This window comes from Gossypium hirsutum, chromosome A02 (assembly GCF_007990345.1).
Source record: "Gossypium hirsutum isolate 1008001.06 chromosome A02, Gossypium_hirsutum_v2.1, whole genome shotgun sequence".
Classification (NCBI taxonomy): Eukaryota; Viridiplantae; Streptophyta; class Magnoliopsida; order Malvales; family Malvaceae; genus Gossypium; species Gossypium hirsutum.
The window spans coordinates 88,961,270-88,976,652 of record NC_053425.1 but is presented as its reverse complement, the minus strand read 5'-3'; the positions used below and the strand labels follow the sequence as shown (position 1 = coordinate 88,976,652).

General features: G+C 32.6%; 1 protein-coding gene across 1 annotated transcript in view; it reads right to left on the bottom strand.

Annotated features, from left to right (window-relative positions):
* Positions 1–4,478: 4,478 nt before the first annotated feature.
* LOC121213649 (polygalacturonase-like) overlaps positions 4,479–15,383 on the bottom strand; it is a 61,772-nt gene continuing 50,867 nt past the window's right edge. The window contains exons 2-4 of the mRNA XM_041086521.1: positions 5,495–5,803; positions 4,887–5,402; positions 4,479–4,809 (exon numbers count right to left, since the gene is read on the bottom strand). Of these exons, the coding sequence (XP_040942455.1) occupies positions 4,549–4,809; positions 4,887–5,402; positions 5,495–5,803 (1,086 nt within the window). The 3' untranslated portion in view covers positions 4,479–4,548. The remainder of the gene's footprint in view (positions 4,810–4,886; positions 5,403–5,494; positions 5,804–15,383) is intronic.

Here is a 15,383-nt window from a genome sequence, read left to right as displayed (position 1 = left end):
GTTAGTGGATTACCCTTAACACCCACTAAGAAAGATCTAATTTGGGTAATAGTAGATCGTCTGACTAAGTCGACACACTTCTTTCCTGTCTGTAAAGATTACTCTTTGAAAAAACTGGTTAAGTTCTATATTTCTGAGATAGTGCGGTTGCATAGGGTACCCATATCAGAAATCTCTGATCAAGATGGAATTGTTAGTTGGATACGATTATTCTATGTGTTATTATTTAATATGCTTTAACGGCTGTTTGCTCTGATTTTCTTATGAAGTGACTCACACTAAGCGTCATAGCTAAATCCCCTATTTATTTCCATCCTTATAGATGACCCACCAAGTTAAAATGTGGACGCGACATCCAGAGGGTCTCGGCTCAGTTTTATTTATTGAATTATTTAGGCTTATTATTCAATTTATTCAATTATTCAAAGTTTTAATATATTTTATTTTGAACTATGGCATGGAATTTAGGGTTTAGGTTTTGTTTTTTGTATTGCATGACACGTAAATAGAATTTAAGGATGCCACTATACAGTTAATTATAAACCCCCGATTTTATTAAAAATACATACTATTATCATTTTTCCACTACTAAATGAGATGAGCTTGCGAAAGCTTAGTGAATACACAAGTACACAACACAAAAAACACATCAATAATTCACAAACAAAATAACTCAGTTATAGACAAATCGTATAAAACAGTTCGCACATAAATAGTTCTACACGTAGGTGGTTTGCATAAAATCGGTTGGCATGTCACTAATTCACATATAATCAACCCCGTTTAGTTTAGTGATATATTATCAGTTCATGAAAATGAAACATAAGTAAATAATATACTCATTGGATAAACGGTTCTCCTAAAACACACCCTAAGACTCATAGAGTCACTCAAATCGCCATATAAGTGTAGCACGAATGCTCACACTCTTCGAAAAACACACTCTTACGATCTCCGGTGAATGAAGCATTACTTAACATTCCCTTATTTCTCCATCAAGTCATTAGGCCATAATGCCCTATCACATTACATAGGTGAGCACTCACGATCCTATGGCAAGCCAACTATATCTAATGGTTCCAAAAATTCACAATGCCGACATATCGTAGTAATACACATTTACAGATCACGTCATTTTAGGTTCACAATTTTTAATAGAGCTCACAGTACTACAACACATCATAGAATAGCTTGCAAAATAGAAAATTAGGCATAAAACAACAGCATAGTAGATTTAGGGTTCGCACACCGCATATATATACATTTATATATAATAGATAGAACAAAAATTTTTAATGCAAAGGTATGTAAATATATTTTTTATATTAAAACCCACGCATGCAGACATATAATACAAAACCCTTTTAATGTAAAGTTATGTACATATATTATATTATTTATAATAACCTTTGCGCATGTATTCATTATATATAACAATTCCCTTTTACATCAATGTATATATACTACATAAATTAAAAGCCACAAACCTACATATAATATATAACAGTACACACAAATTATATTATATAACAAAATTTAGAGGCCTATATATATATATATCATATATTTAACCTAACCCTGGATGCATGTGTACATTTTACTCAAGGTTCGCATAGCATGTAAAAACACACGGACATAGATTCATGCTAAGAGTTCGCACAACGCATAGATGAGGTTTGCACAATGCATGGAAGAGGTTCGCACATGCACATGTTCAATTCACGATAGAATATAAGGTTCGCATGTCTTACGTGCTTTTAGGAGAGTGCGTCCTCGTTTTGAGATGCAGTATAGAGTGTACTCACCTTGTTCACCACAATGTCGATTATGTGACCTTTTCCTTCCCTTTGTCTCTACTAGTCGATGCTTCTTCAGTATTTTCAGCTTCGAATGAAAAAATGCACATCACATATTGTCTAAAACAATTTAATTCATTCTCTATTCAACAACAGCCCACTACTCACGTTATCTCTTGCAGATTTTTATTTTCTAATACTTACCCCATTTTCTAACCTCTAACCCTCCTAACGTACATATATTTGTAGATCTGGACAGTTACTTAAACGTTAATCTCACCTAAATCTTTCATTTAAGAATCAGTCACTGTTCAACGTCTTCCTCAATAACAAAACCATTTTAAACAACATTTCTAGCTTCACCAGCTTTAATCCACCATTTTCATGAAGCCAAATCATAAAAAAACAAAGATTATTTATATTTTCTAACTAAACCATTGATACTTTAGTCAAAAGCATTTCATGCATGTTTGATATGAAAATATATTGCTTACCTTCGTTCTTGCTAGCCTTCACGACTTTCTAATGGTCCGCTCAATAACCGAACCAAAGTTTAAGAAGAAAAGTTGGTGTATTACTTGAGAATTTAAAAAAGAAAGTGGTTTTGGTTGCTTAGAAATGTAATGCGCAATAAAATTTTGAAGGAAAATTAGCTACCAAATGCAACAGCTTTGAAATGAAGAAAGTGTAGAAAGAAAGAAAATAATAAAAAAGGAAATTAAAACATGAGAAGAAAATGAGCAGTGACAACTTATATAGGCAAATTCATTTATAAACTTGGTTTATTTATCCTATATATCCCTCCTAATTCTACTTTTATTTTAATAAATCCCCCACTAACCATTACTCCTAATTTACCTATTTAAGTTCTCTACTTTGCTATTATTCCTATTTAGTCCTAATTACTAACGTGATTTCTATTTACTCTATTTTTAATCTATAATATAATGTCAATACCATCGATCCAGTTTCCATGATGTGACAATCAAACGTTGGGATAAAAATGGGTAGCTATGGTTAGAATTAATACATATCTACAAGGCCGAAAAGTATAAAATAAAGTGCTGCAAAGATGGGGAAAGGTATGGATGCAAACACTGCTCCAAATTTTCCTACACAAATTATCATATATGTTAAGATTAAATCACTATTTGGATCTAATTTAGTAACTTTTTTACATTGGAGTCTGAACTTTTTTTTTTTGCCAAAGTTAGGCTTTGAGCTTAGTAAATTGTTCTCACATTGAGACTTGAAGAAGGTTATCGTTTCCACTTTGGGGCTTGAACTTTTTAATGTCCAAGTTAGTTCTTAAACTTGACAATGGTTCCCACATTGGGGCCTAAACTCTAGGGCTTTAAGGACTAACTTGAACCAAAAAAATTTCAAACCCTATTGTGAGAACAACTACAAAATTCAAGGTTTAATTTAGATAAAAAAATCCAAGCCTCAAAGTAGAATCAATTGTCAAATTTAAGGTCTAGGGTTCCACAATATGAGAAAATTTGTCAAGTTCAGGTACCAAAAAGTAATCTAACCCTTTATATTACCTAAATTTTAATTCATTTCCAACATATATGAATTTCAAATATATATATAAAAATATTGAGCGTATCAATGTTGGACTTATACCGAATATAGAGAAAAACAACATGAAGCCACCACTTATCTTATGAACTCGGTGACTTTCAACTCGTGTCAATCCTAGGAGTCTGACGTTTTCCCTGAAGCATAACAATGATTGCGCCAATGAAGATTGGTCCTTATTGTAAGGCCAACAAGACCTTACGTTGGAGTTTCATAATGTTTGAGTTTAATCTAGGAAGGATTTTCTTCGAGTATACGATGGTTTTTGGGTAACTTGTTCTCAATTTTTCCTCGAGAATGGCTTGTTTGATTGATAGTTATGTTAAACTATCGTACCTGCTAGCTAATACCACGGTTAATATGTAAGCCAAAGGAGGAGTCACTAATTCATTGCAATGATGGGTCGTTTAGTATATAGGCTATTGTGTTAAACCATCGTTTTTTGATTCAACCAGTTTGATGGATTCCATAGCCAAACATTTTATGAAACTTTAACAGCTTTTAATATTAACATAATAGTAATTTTAGCTCTCATTGTTTATCCATTGTGTCCATTTAATCTTTATTCTAAAAAATTCAACTCCCTAACATTATATAGTGCAATTTTGTATTTTTAGAGTTTTGCTTTTATTTGTAAGATTCAAGGTTAAATTTAAAACAATAAAAAAAGATAAAATTATTATATTAAATTTTTAGGTTTTTAATTTTAACATATTTTCGATCAAATTTAATTGATAAATTTATTTTTTTACCTTTTAAGGTGAAAGAGTAATAAAAAAAGAAATAAAAAGAAAATCAAATTATACAAGGTGTAAAAGTTAAAGGTTATTTTTAGAATCAAAACTAAATTGATACAATGTATAAATATTGATTATTAAAATTTTTATTATGCCAATTTTATAAATAAAAAATAAAAAATTTATATAAAGAAAAAAAATAATTAAATAATATCTGGTTAGCAGTATTCTAAAATTAATTATATCGTAAGCCTAAATGCATAAAATGTTGTCACATTGCAATATTTTTTGTTGAAGTGTATTTTTAAAAATAATTAAGTTTATGAAAAATATTCTTTATAACATAGAATATAAAAAAAAATTTATTTGCGAAATAAATATAATTATAAGAGTTACAACGTCATCAAAAAAAATTATACCTCTGCTATTGATTAAGCGGTCGGGGTAGGTTTTGCTGGGATAGGGGCAGAACATGCAGCTGGATTTTGTTTGCCACTAACTTTAGGCTTCACATTCGAACATTGTGATACTGCAGGTCCAGTCGGTCCACTATGCGTAATTTCAATGTCTGCAAGTTCTACATTTTCACAAGGCAAAGTAGCACTACAAATAATCTTGACAGCTTCTGGACGCGCAGAAGTGCCGTGAATGTTTTTGAAACTAATGTTGCTTAGTTTAACTTTCGATTCTTCCTGCATCAACAAAATAATGATTCAATGACCGGTTAACTCTTTTTGCTCTCTTACGATTTTGATAAATATGTACATACATTTATTTTGCATTTGTTCCATGGGCAATATTTCTGATCAATTATAATAGGAGAACTGACATTGGTCACGGTAATATCCTCAAAGTGAATGTTCGAACAAGTGCCAGGTTCAGCACCTGGCCAAGTTTTGATTCTAACACCATTGGAAGTATTAGTCATGGTGCAATTTTTTACTGTAACTCCATCAACTGGTTCTTCATTTTTAAACAATCCGAGACTACCAATACTGATACCATGTCCTGGTCCACAAGTTACTCCATTGATAACCAAATTTTTGGAACCATCCCCAATTGAAACACAATCATCACCAGTTTTTATCTCCGAGTTAAGAACATTGACCCCATCCGATCTCCCAATGTGAATCCCATCTGTGTTTGGGCTTTCGTCAGGTGCAGATACGGTGAAATGTTCGAAAGTAATGTTTTTGCATCCTAGAACATTAGCCTGGAACTGCTTGCTGTCTTTGGTAGTTATATCTTGTATCATTGCGTTGGTTAAAAAATCAAACCTTAGGTTCTGTTTAATTCCAGAATGAAACAAAAAATAATTATTACTTAATTCTATTTATAAAAAAAAAGTCATAACTTCTCAATAAGAAAGTAACTTACAATAGGAAGTGAACCACAATAATCATGACCTTTGCAACCTTCCCTTTTATAAGCAGTGGTTCCCTGGCCGTCGAAAACTCCTCCGCCAGACAATTTGAAATTTTCAATTCTATTGAAAGCAATCCATTTAGGCTCCTTGAAAGCACCAGGGTCTGCCGGAGCCTTCACAGTGCCTTGAACTTGAAGCTCAATAGGAGCCTTGCAAGGACCATCTAAGGTAGCTGTACTTAAAAAATATATCCCTTTAGGAATCACAATTTTTGACGGAGATGTCGAGGCACATGCTTCTTTCCAAGCATCCAATAATGGCTAAAACCAAATAAAAGAATAAAAAAGATACATATAAAGATAAGAGATTTGGAAAATAGTTATGCATACTTTTATCTGCTAACTATAACGTTATATGATATTTTGCTTACCTTACTCAAATCTGTTTTCTCGTCTGCCTTTGCACCAAACTTTGCAACAACATAATAACACCACCACCTCCTCCTCCTTGACCTTCAACGGATGATATGGACAGAAGTACTAGTATTAACATGGATGAAACAAAATTAAATTGAATAGCCATACTTTATTTTTTTCACTACAAAGAGAGAATGATTTCTGTCTTTTGTTTTGTTTCAAACCATCTTATACAGATAAGTAAGGCCAAATTACAACCAACTAAACATTTTCTATTTTAATTAGCGTGGGTAAATAATATGACCAAGTTTTGCTTACTATAAGCACTTCTTTTTCTTTTTGGAAGCGTTTAACTCGTTAATTTGCCAACAAACTTGATATAGTAAAAATAATTAACTAACACGTGACTTAATATAACTATTTAAGGTTTCTATATATAAATGAAAATGATGAATAAAATTGTCGACTTAGCTCGATTGGCATCGACCTTGTTGCACATGCAGGAGCCGTGGGTTCGAGCATGTTGAAGGGCATTAATGATATCCTATATTAAGGGTTGGGGAAGAGTTATGAGTAGTTCTATGCAATGTATAAAAAAATGATGAGTAAAATTATCCATTACTAATTTCTTTTCTATATTGTATTAATAATTTATTATATGGTTAGATATAGATAATTAAATATGTATGTTTAATAGTATTGAAAATTATAGTATTTATTAATTTGAAATATTTTAAAAAATAAAAATTTATTAATAATATAATAATATTAAGCTTGACTTAAGTTATTTTTATATAAAAATAAAATCTCCCATAAAGGTTAAGTCATTCTAGAGTGAAAGAAAAAGGGCTTATTTTTTGTTGACTTGTAAGTTATTTTCCATTGACTAAACTGTTTTCCATGAGACAAACACAAGAAAATGTAGAAAATATTTTTCGGAACCATTTTCAATGAAACAAACAGAACCTGCCTTGATTGAGTTGGTATCACAAGCCAAGGGGAACCAACTTTGGTCGGTAGATTTCTTGAATTCAAAGTCTCATTGCAATTTCATATAATTATTCCATGTATCAGCAATGGTATACAAGTTTAGTTATAATGCTACTAAGTATCGTTAATAAACGTAATATGCAAGTATGCTTTTATTTTATTTCAATTTATTGGTAAGTTTTTTTTAAATAATATCCATTCAACGAAAAAAAATTACAAGTGAGGATCAAATCTCGGTAAAGTTCTAAATAAGATGTAAATACAAAATGAATTACAATAGAAAATCATACTTTGTTTGAATCAAGTTGAAAACTCTATCATATGTTGGTGTTTAGCCATTAGGGCTGTGAAGGTTGGACCTTGATGTGTATAGTTTTGTCATGCCTTCACTGCTGTTACAATGGGCACACCTCAAGCACCCAATAAATGCGAAAAGCTCGAGCAAAAATAGGCAAACTAAAGCTTCTCGAGAGCTCTCAAAAATGGGAAATCAAAGCCTTGGCAGAGGAGCCAAACAATGCAATATTATGTTGGAAAAGAGAAGCTCATTCGCATCTCATTGGCGTCCACAGGAAGATACTGTGCCAGATAATACAAATTCAATGAGATGGAAGATAAAGGGGGAAGGGAGGGTTGCTTTTCAGCCATATAATCGTCAACAACCACTCTGCCAGCCGAAAGATTAAGGCCTTACTTTAGTAGCAATGTTGACAACTTTAAAAGCTCATATTTAATTACTCTTGCCACTAATACAAAAATATTTATAAAAAATAATAATTTAAATAATAAAATTAATAAATAATCATAAATTATTTTAAAAAATTACACGAATTGTCGTCTCCTACTACCCATATTTATCAAAGGAAAAACGGGTAAAACATATGCAATTACCATGCCTAATTTTGGGAAATTTAGGTTGTGGAAAAACCTATTCCGACTAAAAGGCATAGTATAAAATTCTTCAATCCTATTATCTCCTCTAACCGATAAAAACTTAAGCCTCATGGCATCCTCTAGCTTTCTTCGATTTCTTCACTTTTATCATGTTGTCTAAGATCACCTCCACCATCAATCCCACCATTATCGGCAGTGAGAACACGGTGTTCACGAATACATTAAACTGAAAAAACATTCACTTTGTTTTACCCTCTTTTATCATTGAAGATTATGGGATTGGAGTTTTTTTTAAAGAAATAAAAATAAAAACACTTACTCAGGCTACATCGGTGTGAGCGAGGCCATGATGGGATGGGTTCCAATATTAGTTGAAGAATTAAGGGATGGAAATCCTAAGAAGAGTGATAATCCTGTTATGATAAGGTTTCTCGTGTAATTCATGTTTTGAATTGCAGACATGATAATCTAACAGAACCTGCAATAAACAAAGCAACAATATTTTCATTAAGGTTACTAAGATTAGATAAACCAATATTTAGGCCTAAATGAAATAATTTTTTTCATCTTGGTCCATATTTGTCTTTGACAAAATTGGGAAATTTTTTCATGAACTTGGATTCGGATGATGTAACACTTTTAATTTACGAAGCAATCACCTAAAATTTTAAATCTATAAAATGTAAGAAATATATTAAAATATTAATTAATTAAATCAGGTGATGGCATAGTAGAATTTAGTAATATCATTTACGTGTACTTTAATGGAATCTAAATTTAAGGATTAAATTGAGAAAAGTTATCAAGTTCTTAAACTAATATGACTTTTTATGCTAAAAAAAGTTATATCGAGCTCGAATTTGAATTAGTCGAGTAAAGATCTATATGACACCCCAAACTCAGCCGAGAGGGTCCGACCTGGATTTCGAGCGACACATTTGCCACTGAGGTGATTCTCTGAAAAACTACCACAAATCACACCAACCATCCATACTCACCATACAGATACAAAATATTTCATACAAGCATTTACTCCTAAGAGCATGCTTTTCTAAATTAAACTATAACCATATAATAAGCGGAATAAGGCGTACCTGGATTTCGACAAGTTGTACTAGCTGCAAAATTTCTCGTTAGTTCATATGGGCAGTATCATATAATTCAAACAGCAAATTCAGCCAAACAAGCAAACATGGAGATTAAAAAATCCCAAAATTTAAAATAGACCAAAAAATTCCAATTACAACCCTCTAAAAAATTATTTTTAAATTGTCTAAAATTATCTAAGCCCCATTCCAATTCTCTAGGCTGGAAATGTCCCATATTCCCTTCTTGGGATTTTATAAGCTCAGCGCACATACTGTAAAAACAAAGCTTGTGTGATAGATCATTGAACTGCTGCCCTGCTCGTTATCCCATGCACTACTTATCGTGAAGGGAGAAGAAAGCAAAGAGATGAGCTCAGGAAAGCTCAGTGAATACACATGTACACAACACAAGAAGACAGACATCAATAATTTATGTACTAAACAATACTAAAATTTTGAGTAATAAATATATTGATAATAACTAAGTTTTCTTCTAAAGCTAAACAAATGTTCAAAAATATTTGTTTTCAAACTTCGACTGCTTACTAGGCCATTTTGGTGGCTAATGTAATCTTTCAAATTCAAGTCTAACGTCTAGGCGAGGTTGGGGACGTTACATTTCGTGGCATTAGTGCCTAGTTTTTCTAAATTTGCATTGTGAAATTTTGATATATGTTTGCATGAGTGCATCGAAAAGGGGTATTTTGGGAAAAACCACGCCACAAGATTTTTGAAAATTTTATTTTTCTATGGGAAATTAAATCCAAGATTATGTAAAAAATTTAGATAAATTGTAAACTTTAGATTGTGAACATTTAGGAGGATAAATAATGCTTCAACTTTTCTTTGAAGACTATAGATATACTTTAGATTTAAAACTTTCGAAAGATCACTATGAACACCCAAGGCTGACGTGGTAGGGGTTGGCCACGTAGGGCTGCACCTATAGAGTTACCCATTGTCCAGGGGAAAACCCAATACCAGAGGAGGATTATGTTGAGAACGAAAATGGTGACGACACGATAACCCAGGTGATGTTGAGGATTTTACAAAGGGTTGCTGGAGCCCAAACTGGATCGGGGAGAAGGGGATCCGTTGCAGAGAGGCTCCGAATGAATGCGTTAGAAATGTTCAAAGGCATTGCTGGAACAAATCCAACGGTGGCTGGATGGAGTCGGTGGAGAGAATTGTGAAGGATTTAGATTTACTTCGGAGCAGAAGTTGAAGAGCACTATGTTCTCCCTAAGAGAAGAGGCATATCATTAGTGGTAGTTTGCCATAAGAGGTATGCAAATAGACCGCATAAATTGAAAATACTTTCAAGAGGCCTTCCAGAAAAAGTATTTGGGCACTAGGTATACAGAGGCTCGTAGGCTCAAATTTATCAATCTAGAACAAGGAGACAAGTCTGTGATAGAATATGAGGTTGAATTCCTGAGGCTCAGTGGATATGCTCAAGCTGTGATCACCATGAAGTAGGATAAATGCTTGAGGATCGAAAATGGGATGCGTTTCGACCTTAAGATTCAAGTTGCTCCACACTAAAAATGAGTGTTTTAGACCCTAATGGAGAAAGCCAAAATAGTGGAAGAGATTAAACCAGTGAATCACGAACAACGAGAGAAAAGTAAGGTCCTAGTTAAAAGAGATTTGGCTTCCACTAGTTCAAACTTTCATCCTATAAATCTATTTAGAGAGGGTAGACTACAGACAAGGGGCGCAGTAACTAACTCTAGGGGTAAGGTTTTCCACTGTAAATATTGTGGAAACTACCACTTGGGAGATTGTCGGAAGAAGATGGGTGTTTGTTTGAAATGCAGATTAATGGAGCATTTGATGAAAGATTGTTCTCGCTCGAGTAATCAAGCACAAACTTCGACCCAAAATCAGGGAGTGGGCTAGCTACCTCTAAAGGGCTGTTGGCAAAATAGGGCTGCAAATAATGTAGCAATAGGCACGATTAGAACCGAGGCTAGGCAACCAACCTTTGTTTAACATTGTTAGAGGTCGTGAGGAAAGGGATGTGTCTGATGTCATCACAAGTATTTTTTCCATTAATTCAATCTCATATATTGCCCTTAATTGAAGTAGGATCCACCCATTCGTATGTTGCATGTAATATGCCTGATAAATTAGGTGTTGTGGTAGAGGAAACCATTATTGATATAACCATAGCAAGCTCCTTAGGATAGTCAGTTATTATAAATAAAGTCTATAGGAGATATCCATTAGAGGTTTAAGGGGTAGTGCCTCTAGTAGACCTTATGGAGTTACCATTTCAGGAGTTTGATTTAATTATAGGTATGGATTGGTTATCAGAACACCAGTTCCCTTCTGGGTTGTTGCAACCTATCAAAATACCTTAGTCGAAGTGGGAGCGAATAACGGTGGACTTTGTTAGTGGGTTACCCTTAACACCCACTAAGAAAGATCTAATTTGGGTAATAGTAGACCGGCTGACTAAGTCGACACACTTCTTTCCTGTCTGTAAAGATTACTCTTTGAAAAAACTGGTTAAGTTCTATATTTCTGAGATAGTGCAGTTGCATAGGGTGCCCATATCAGAAATCTCTGATCAAGATGGAATTGTTAGTTGGATATGATTATTCTATGTGTTATTATTTAATATGCTTTAACGACTGTTTGCTCTGATTTTCTTATGCAGTGACTCACACTAAGCGTCATAGCTAAATCCCCCATTTATTTCCATCCTTATAGATGACCCACCAAGTTAAAACGTGGACGCGACATCCAGAGGGTCTCGGCTCAGTTTTATTTATTGAATTATTTAGGCTTATTATTCAATTTATTCAATTATTCAAAGTTTTAATATATTTTATTTTGAACTATGGCATGGAATTTAGGGTTTAGGTTTTGTTTTTTGTATTGCATGACACGTAAATAGAATTTAAGGATGCCACTATACAGTTAATTATAAACCCCCGATTTTATTAAAAATACATACTATTATCATTTTTCCACTACTAAAAGAGATGAGCTTGCGAAAGCTTAGTGAATACACAAGTACACAACACAAGAAAACACATCAATAATTCACAAACAAAATAACTCACTTATAGACAAATCGTATAAAACAGTTCGCACATAAATAGTTCTACACGTAGGTGGTTTGCATAAAATCGGTTGGCATGTCACTAATTCACATATAATCAACCCCGTTTAGTTTAGTGATATATTATCAGTTCATGAAAATGAAACATAAGTAAATAATATACTCATTGGATAAACGGTTCTCCTAAAACACACCCTAAGACTCATAGAGTCACTCAAATCGCCATATAAGTGTAGCACGAATGCTCACACTCTTCGAAAAACACACTCTTACGATCCCCGGTGAATGAAGCATTACTTAACATTCCCTTATTTCTCCATCAAGTCATTAGGCCATAATGCCCTATCACATTACATAGGTGAGCACTCACGATCCTATGGCAAGCCAACTATATCTAATGGTTCCAAAAATTCACAATGCCACATATCGTAGTAATACACATTTACAGATCACGTCATTTTAGGTTCACAATTTTTAATAGAGCTCACAGTACCACAACACATCATAGAATAGCTTGCAAAATAGAAAATTAGGCATAAAACAACAGCATAGTAGATTTAGGGTTCGCACACCGCATATATATACATTTATATATAATAGATAGAACAAAAATTTTAATGCAAAGGTATGTAAATATATTTTTTATATTAAAACCCACGCATGCATACATATAATACAAAACCCTTTTAATGTAAAGTTATGTACATATATTATATTATTTATAATAACCTTTGCGCATGCATTCATTATATATAACAATTCCCTTTTACATCAATGTATATATACTACATAAATTAAAAGCCACAAACCTACATATAATATATAACAGTACACACAAATTATATTATATAACAAAATTAGAGGCCTATATATATATCATATATTTAACCTAACCCTGGATGCATGTGTACATTTTACTCAAGGTTCGCATAGCATGTAAAAACACACGGACATAGATTCATGCTAAGAGTTCGCACAACGCATAGATGAGGTTTGCACAATGCATGGAAGAGGTTCACACATGCACATGTTCAATTCACGATAGAAGATAAGGTTCGCATGTCTTACATGCTTTAGCAGAGTGCGTCCTCGTTTTCAGATGCAGTATAGAGTGTACTCACCTGTTCACCACAATGTCGATTATGTGACCTTTCCTTCCTTTGTCTCTACTAGTCGATGCTTCTTCAGTATTTTCAGCTTCGAATGAAAAAATGCACATCACATATTGTCTAAAACAATTTAATTCATTCTCTATTCAACAACAGCCCACTACTCACGTTATCTCTTGCAGATTTTTATTATTCTAATACTTACCCCATTTTCTAACCTCTAACCCTCCTAACGTACATATATTTGTAGATCTGGACAGTTACTTAAACGTTAATCTCACCTAAATCTTTCATTTAAGAATCAGTCACTGTTCAACGTCTTCCTCAATAACAAAACCATTTTAAACAACATTTCTTAGCTTCACCAGCTTTAATCCACCATTTTCATGAAGCCAAATCATAAAAAAACAAAGATTATTTATATTTTCTAACTAAACCGTTGATACTTTAGTCAAAAGCATTTCATGCATGTTTGATATGAAAATATATTGCTTACCTTCGTTCTTGCTAGCCTTCACGACTTTCTAGTGGTCCGCTCAATAACCGAACCAAAGTTTAAGAAGAAAAGTTGGTGTATTACTTGAGAATTTAAAAAAGAAAGTGGTGTTTGGTTGCTTAGAAATGTAATGCGCAATAAAATTTTGAAGGAAAATTAGCTACCAAATGCAACAGCTTTGAAATGAAGAAAGTGTAGAAAGAAAGAAAATAATAAAAAAGGAAATTAAACATGAGAAGAAAATGAGCAGTGACAACTTATATAGGCAAATTCATTTATAAACTTGGTTTATTTATCCTATATATCCCTCCTAATTCTACTTTTTTTAATAAATCCCCACTAACCATTACTCCTAATTTACCTATTTAAGTTCTCTACTTTGCTATTATTCCTATTTAGTCCTAATTACTAACGTGATTTCTATTTACTCTATTTTTAATCTATAATATAATGTCAATACCATCGATCCAGTTTCCATGATGTGACAATCAACGTTGGGATAAAAATGGGTAGCTATGGTTAGAATTAATACATATCTACAAGGCCGAAAAGTATAAATAAGTGCTGCAAAGATGGGGAAAGGTATGGATGCAAACACTGCTCCAAATTTTCCTACACAAATTATCATATATGTTAAGATTAAATCACTATTTGGATCTAATTTAGTAACTTTTTTACATTGGAGTCTGAACTTTTTTTTTGCCAAAGTTAGGCTTTGAGCTTAGTAAATTGTTCTCACATTGAGACTTGAAGAAGGTTATCGTTTCCACTTGGGGCTTGAACTTTTTATGTCCAAGTTAGTTCTTAAACTTGACAATGGTTCCCACATTGGGGCCTAAACTCTAGGGCTTTAAGGACTAACTTGAACCAAAAAAATTTCAAACCCTATTGTGAGAACAACTACAAAATTCAAGGTTTAATTTAGATAAAAAAAATCCAAGCCTCAAAGTAGAATCAATTGTCAAATTAAGGTCTAGGGTTCCACAATATGAGAAAATTTGTCAAGTTCAGGTACCAAAAAGTAATCTAACCCTTTATATTACCTAAATTTTAATTCATTTCCAACATATATGAATTTCAAATATATATATAAAAATATTGAGCGTATCAATGTTGGACTTATACCGAATATAGAGAAAAACAACATGAAGCCACCAGTTATCTTATGAACTCGGTGACTTTCAACTCGTGTCAATCCTAGGAGTCTGACGTTTTCCCTGAAGCATAACAATGATTGCGCCAATGAAGGATTGGTCCTTATTGTAAGGCCAACAAGACCTTACGTTGGAGTTTATAATGTTTGAGTTTAATCTAGGAAGATTTCTTCGAGTATACGATGGTTTTGGTAACTTGTTCTCAATTTTCCTCGAGAATGGCTTGTTTGATTGATAGTTATGTTAAACTATCTACCTCTAGCTAATCCGGTTAATAGTAAGAAGGAGGAGTCATAATTCTTCTGATGGTCTTAGTATATAGGCTTTTTAAACCATCTTTTTGATTCAACAGTTGATATTCTAGCAAATTTTATAAATTTGATAGCTTTTAATATTAACATAATAGTAATTTTAGCTCTCATTGTTTATACATTGTGTCCATTTAATCTTTATTCTAAAAAATTCAACTCCCTAACATTTATATAGTGCAATTTTGTATTTTTAGAGTTTTGCTTTTATTTGTAAGATTCAAGGTTAAATTTAAAACAATAAAAAAAGATAAAATTATTATATTAAATTTTTAGGTTTTTAATTTTAACATATTTTTTATCAAATTTAATTGATAAATTTATTTATATAAAAAAGTTTGAAAATAAAATATAATTATAAGAGTTACAACG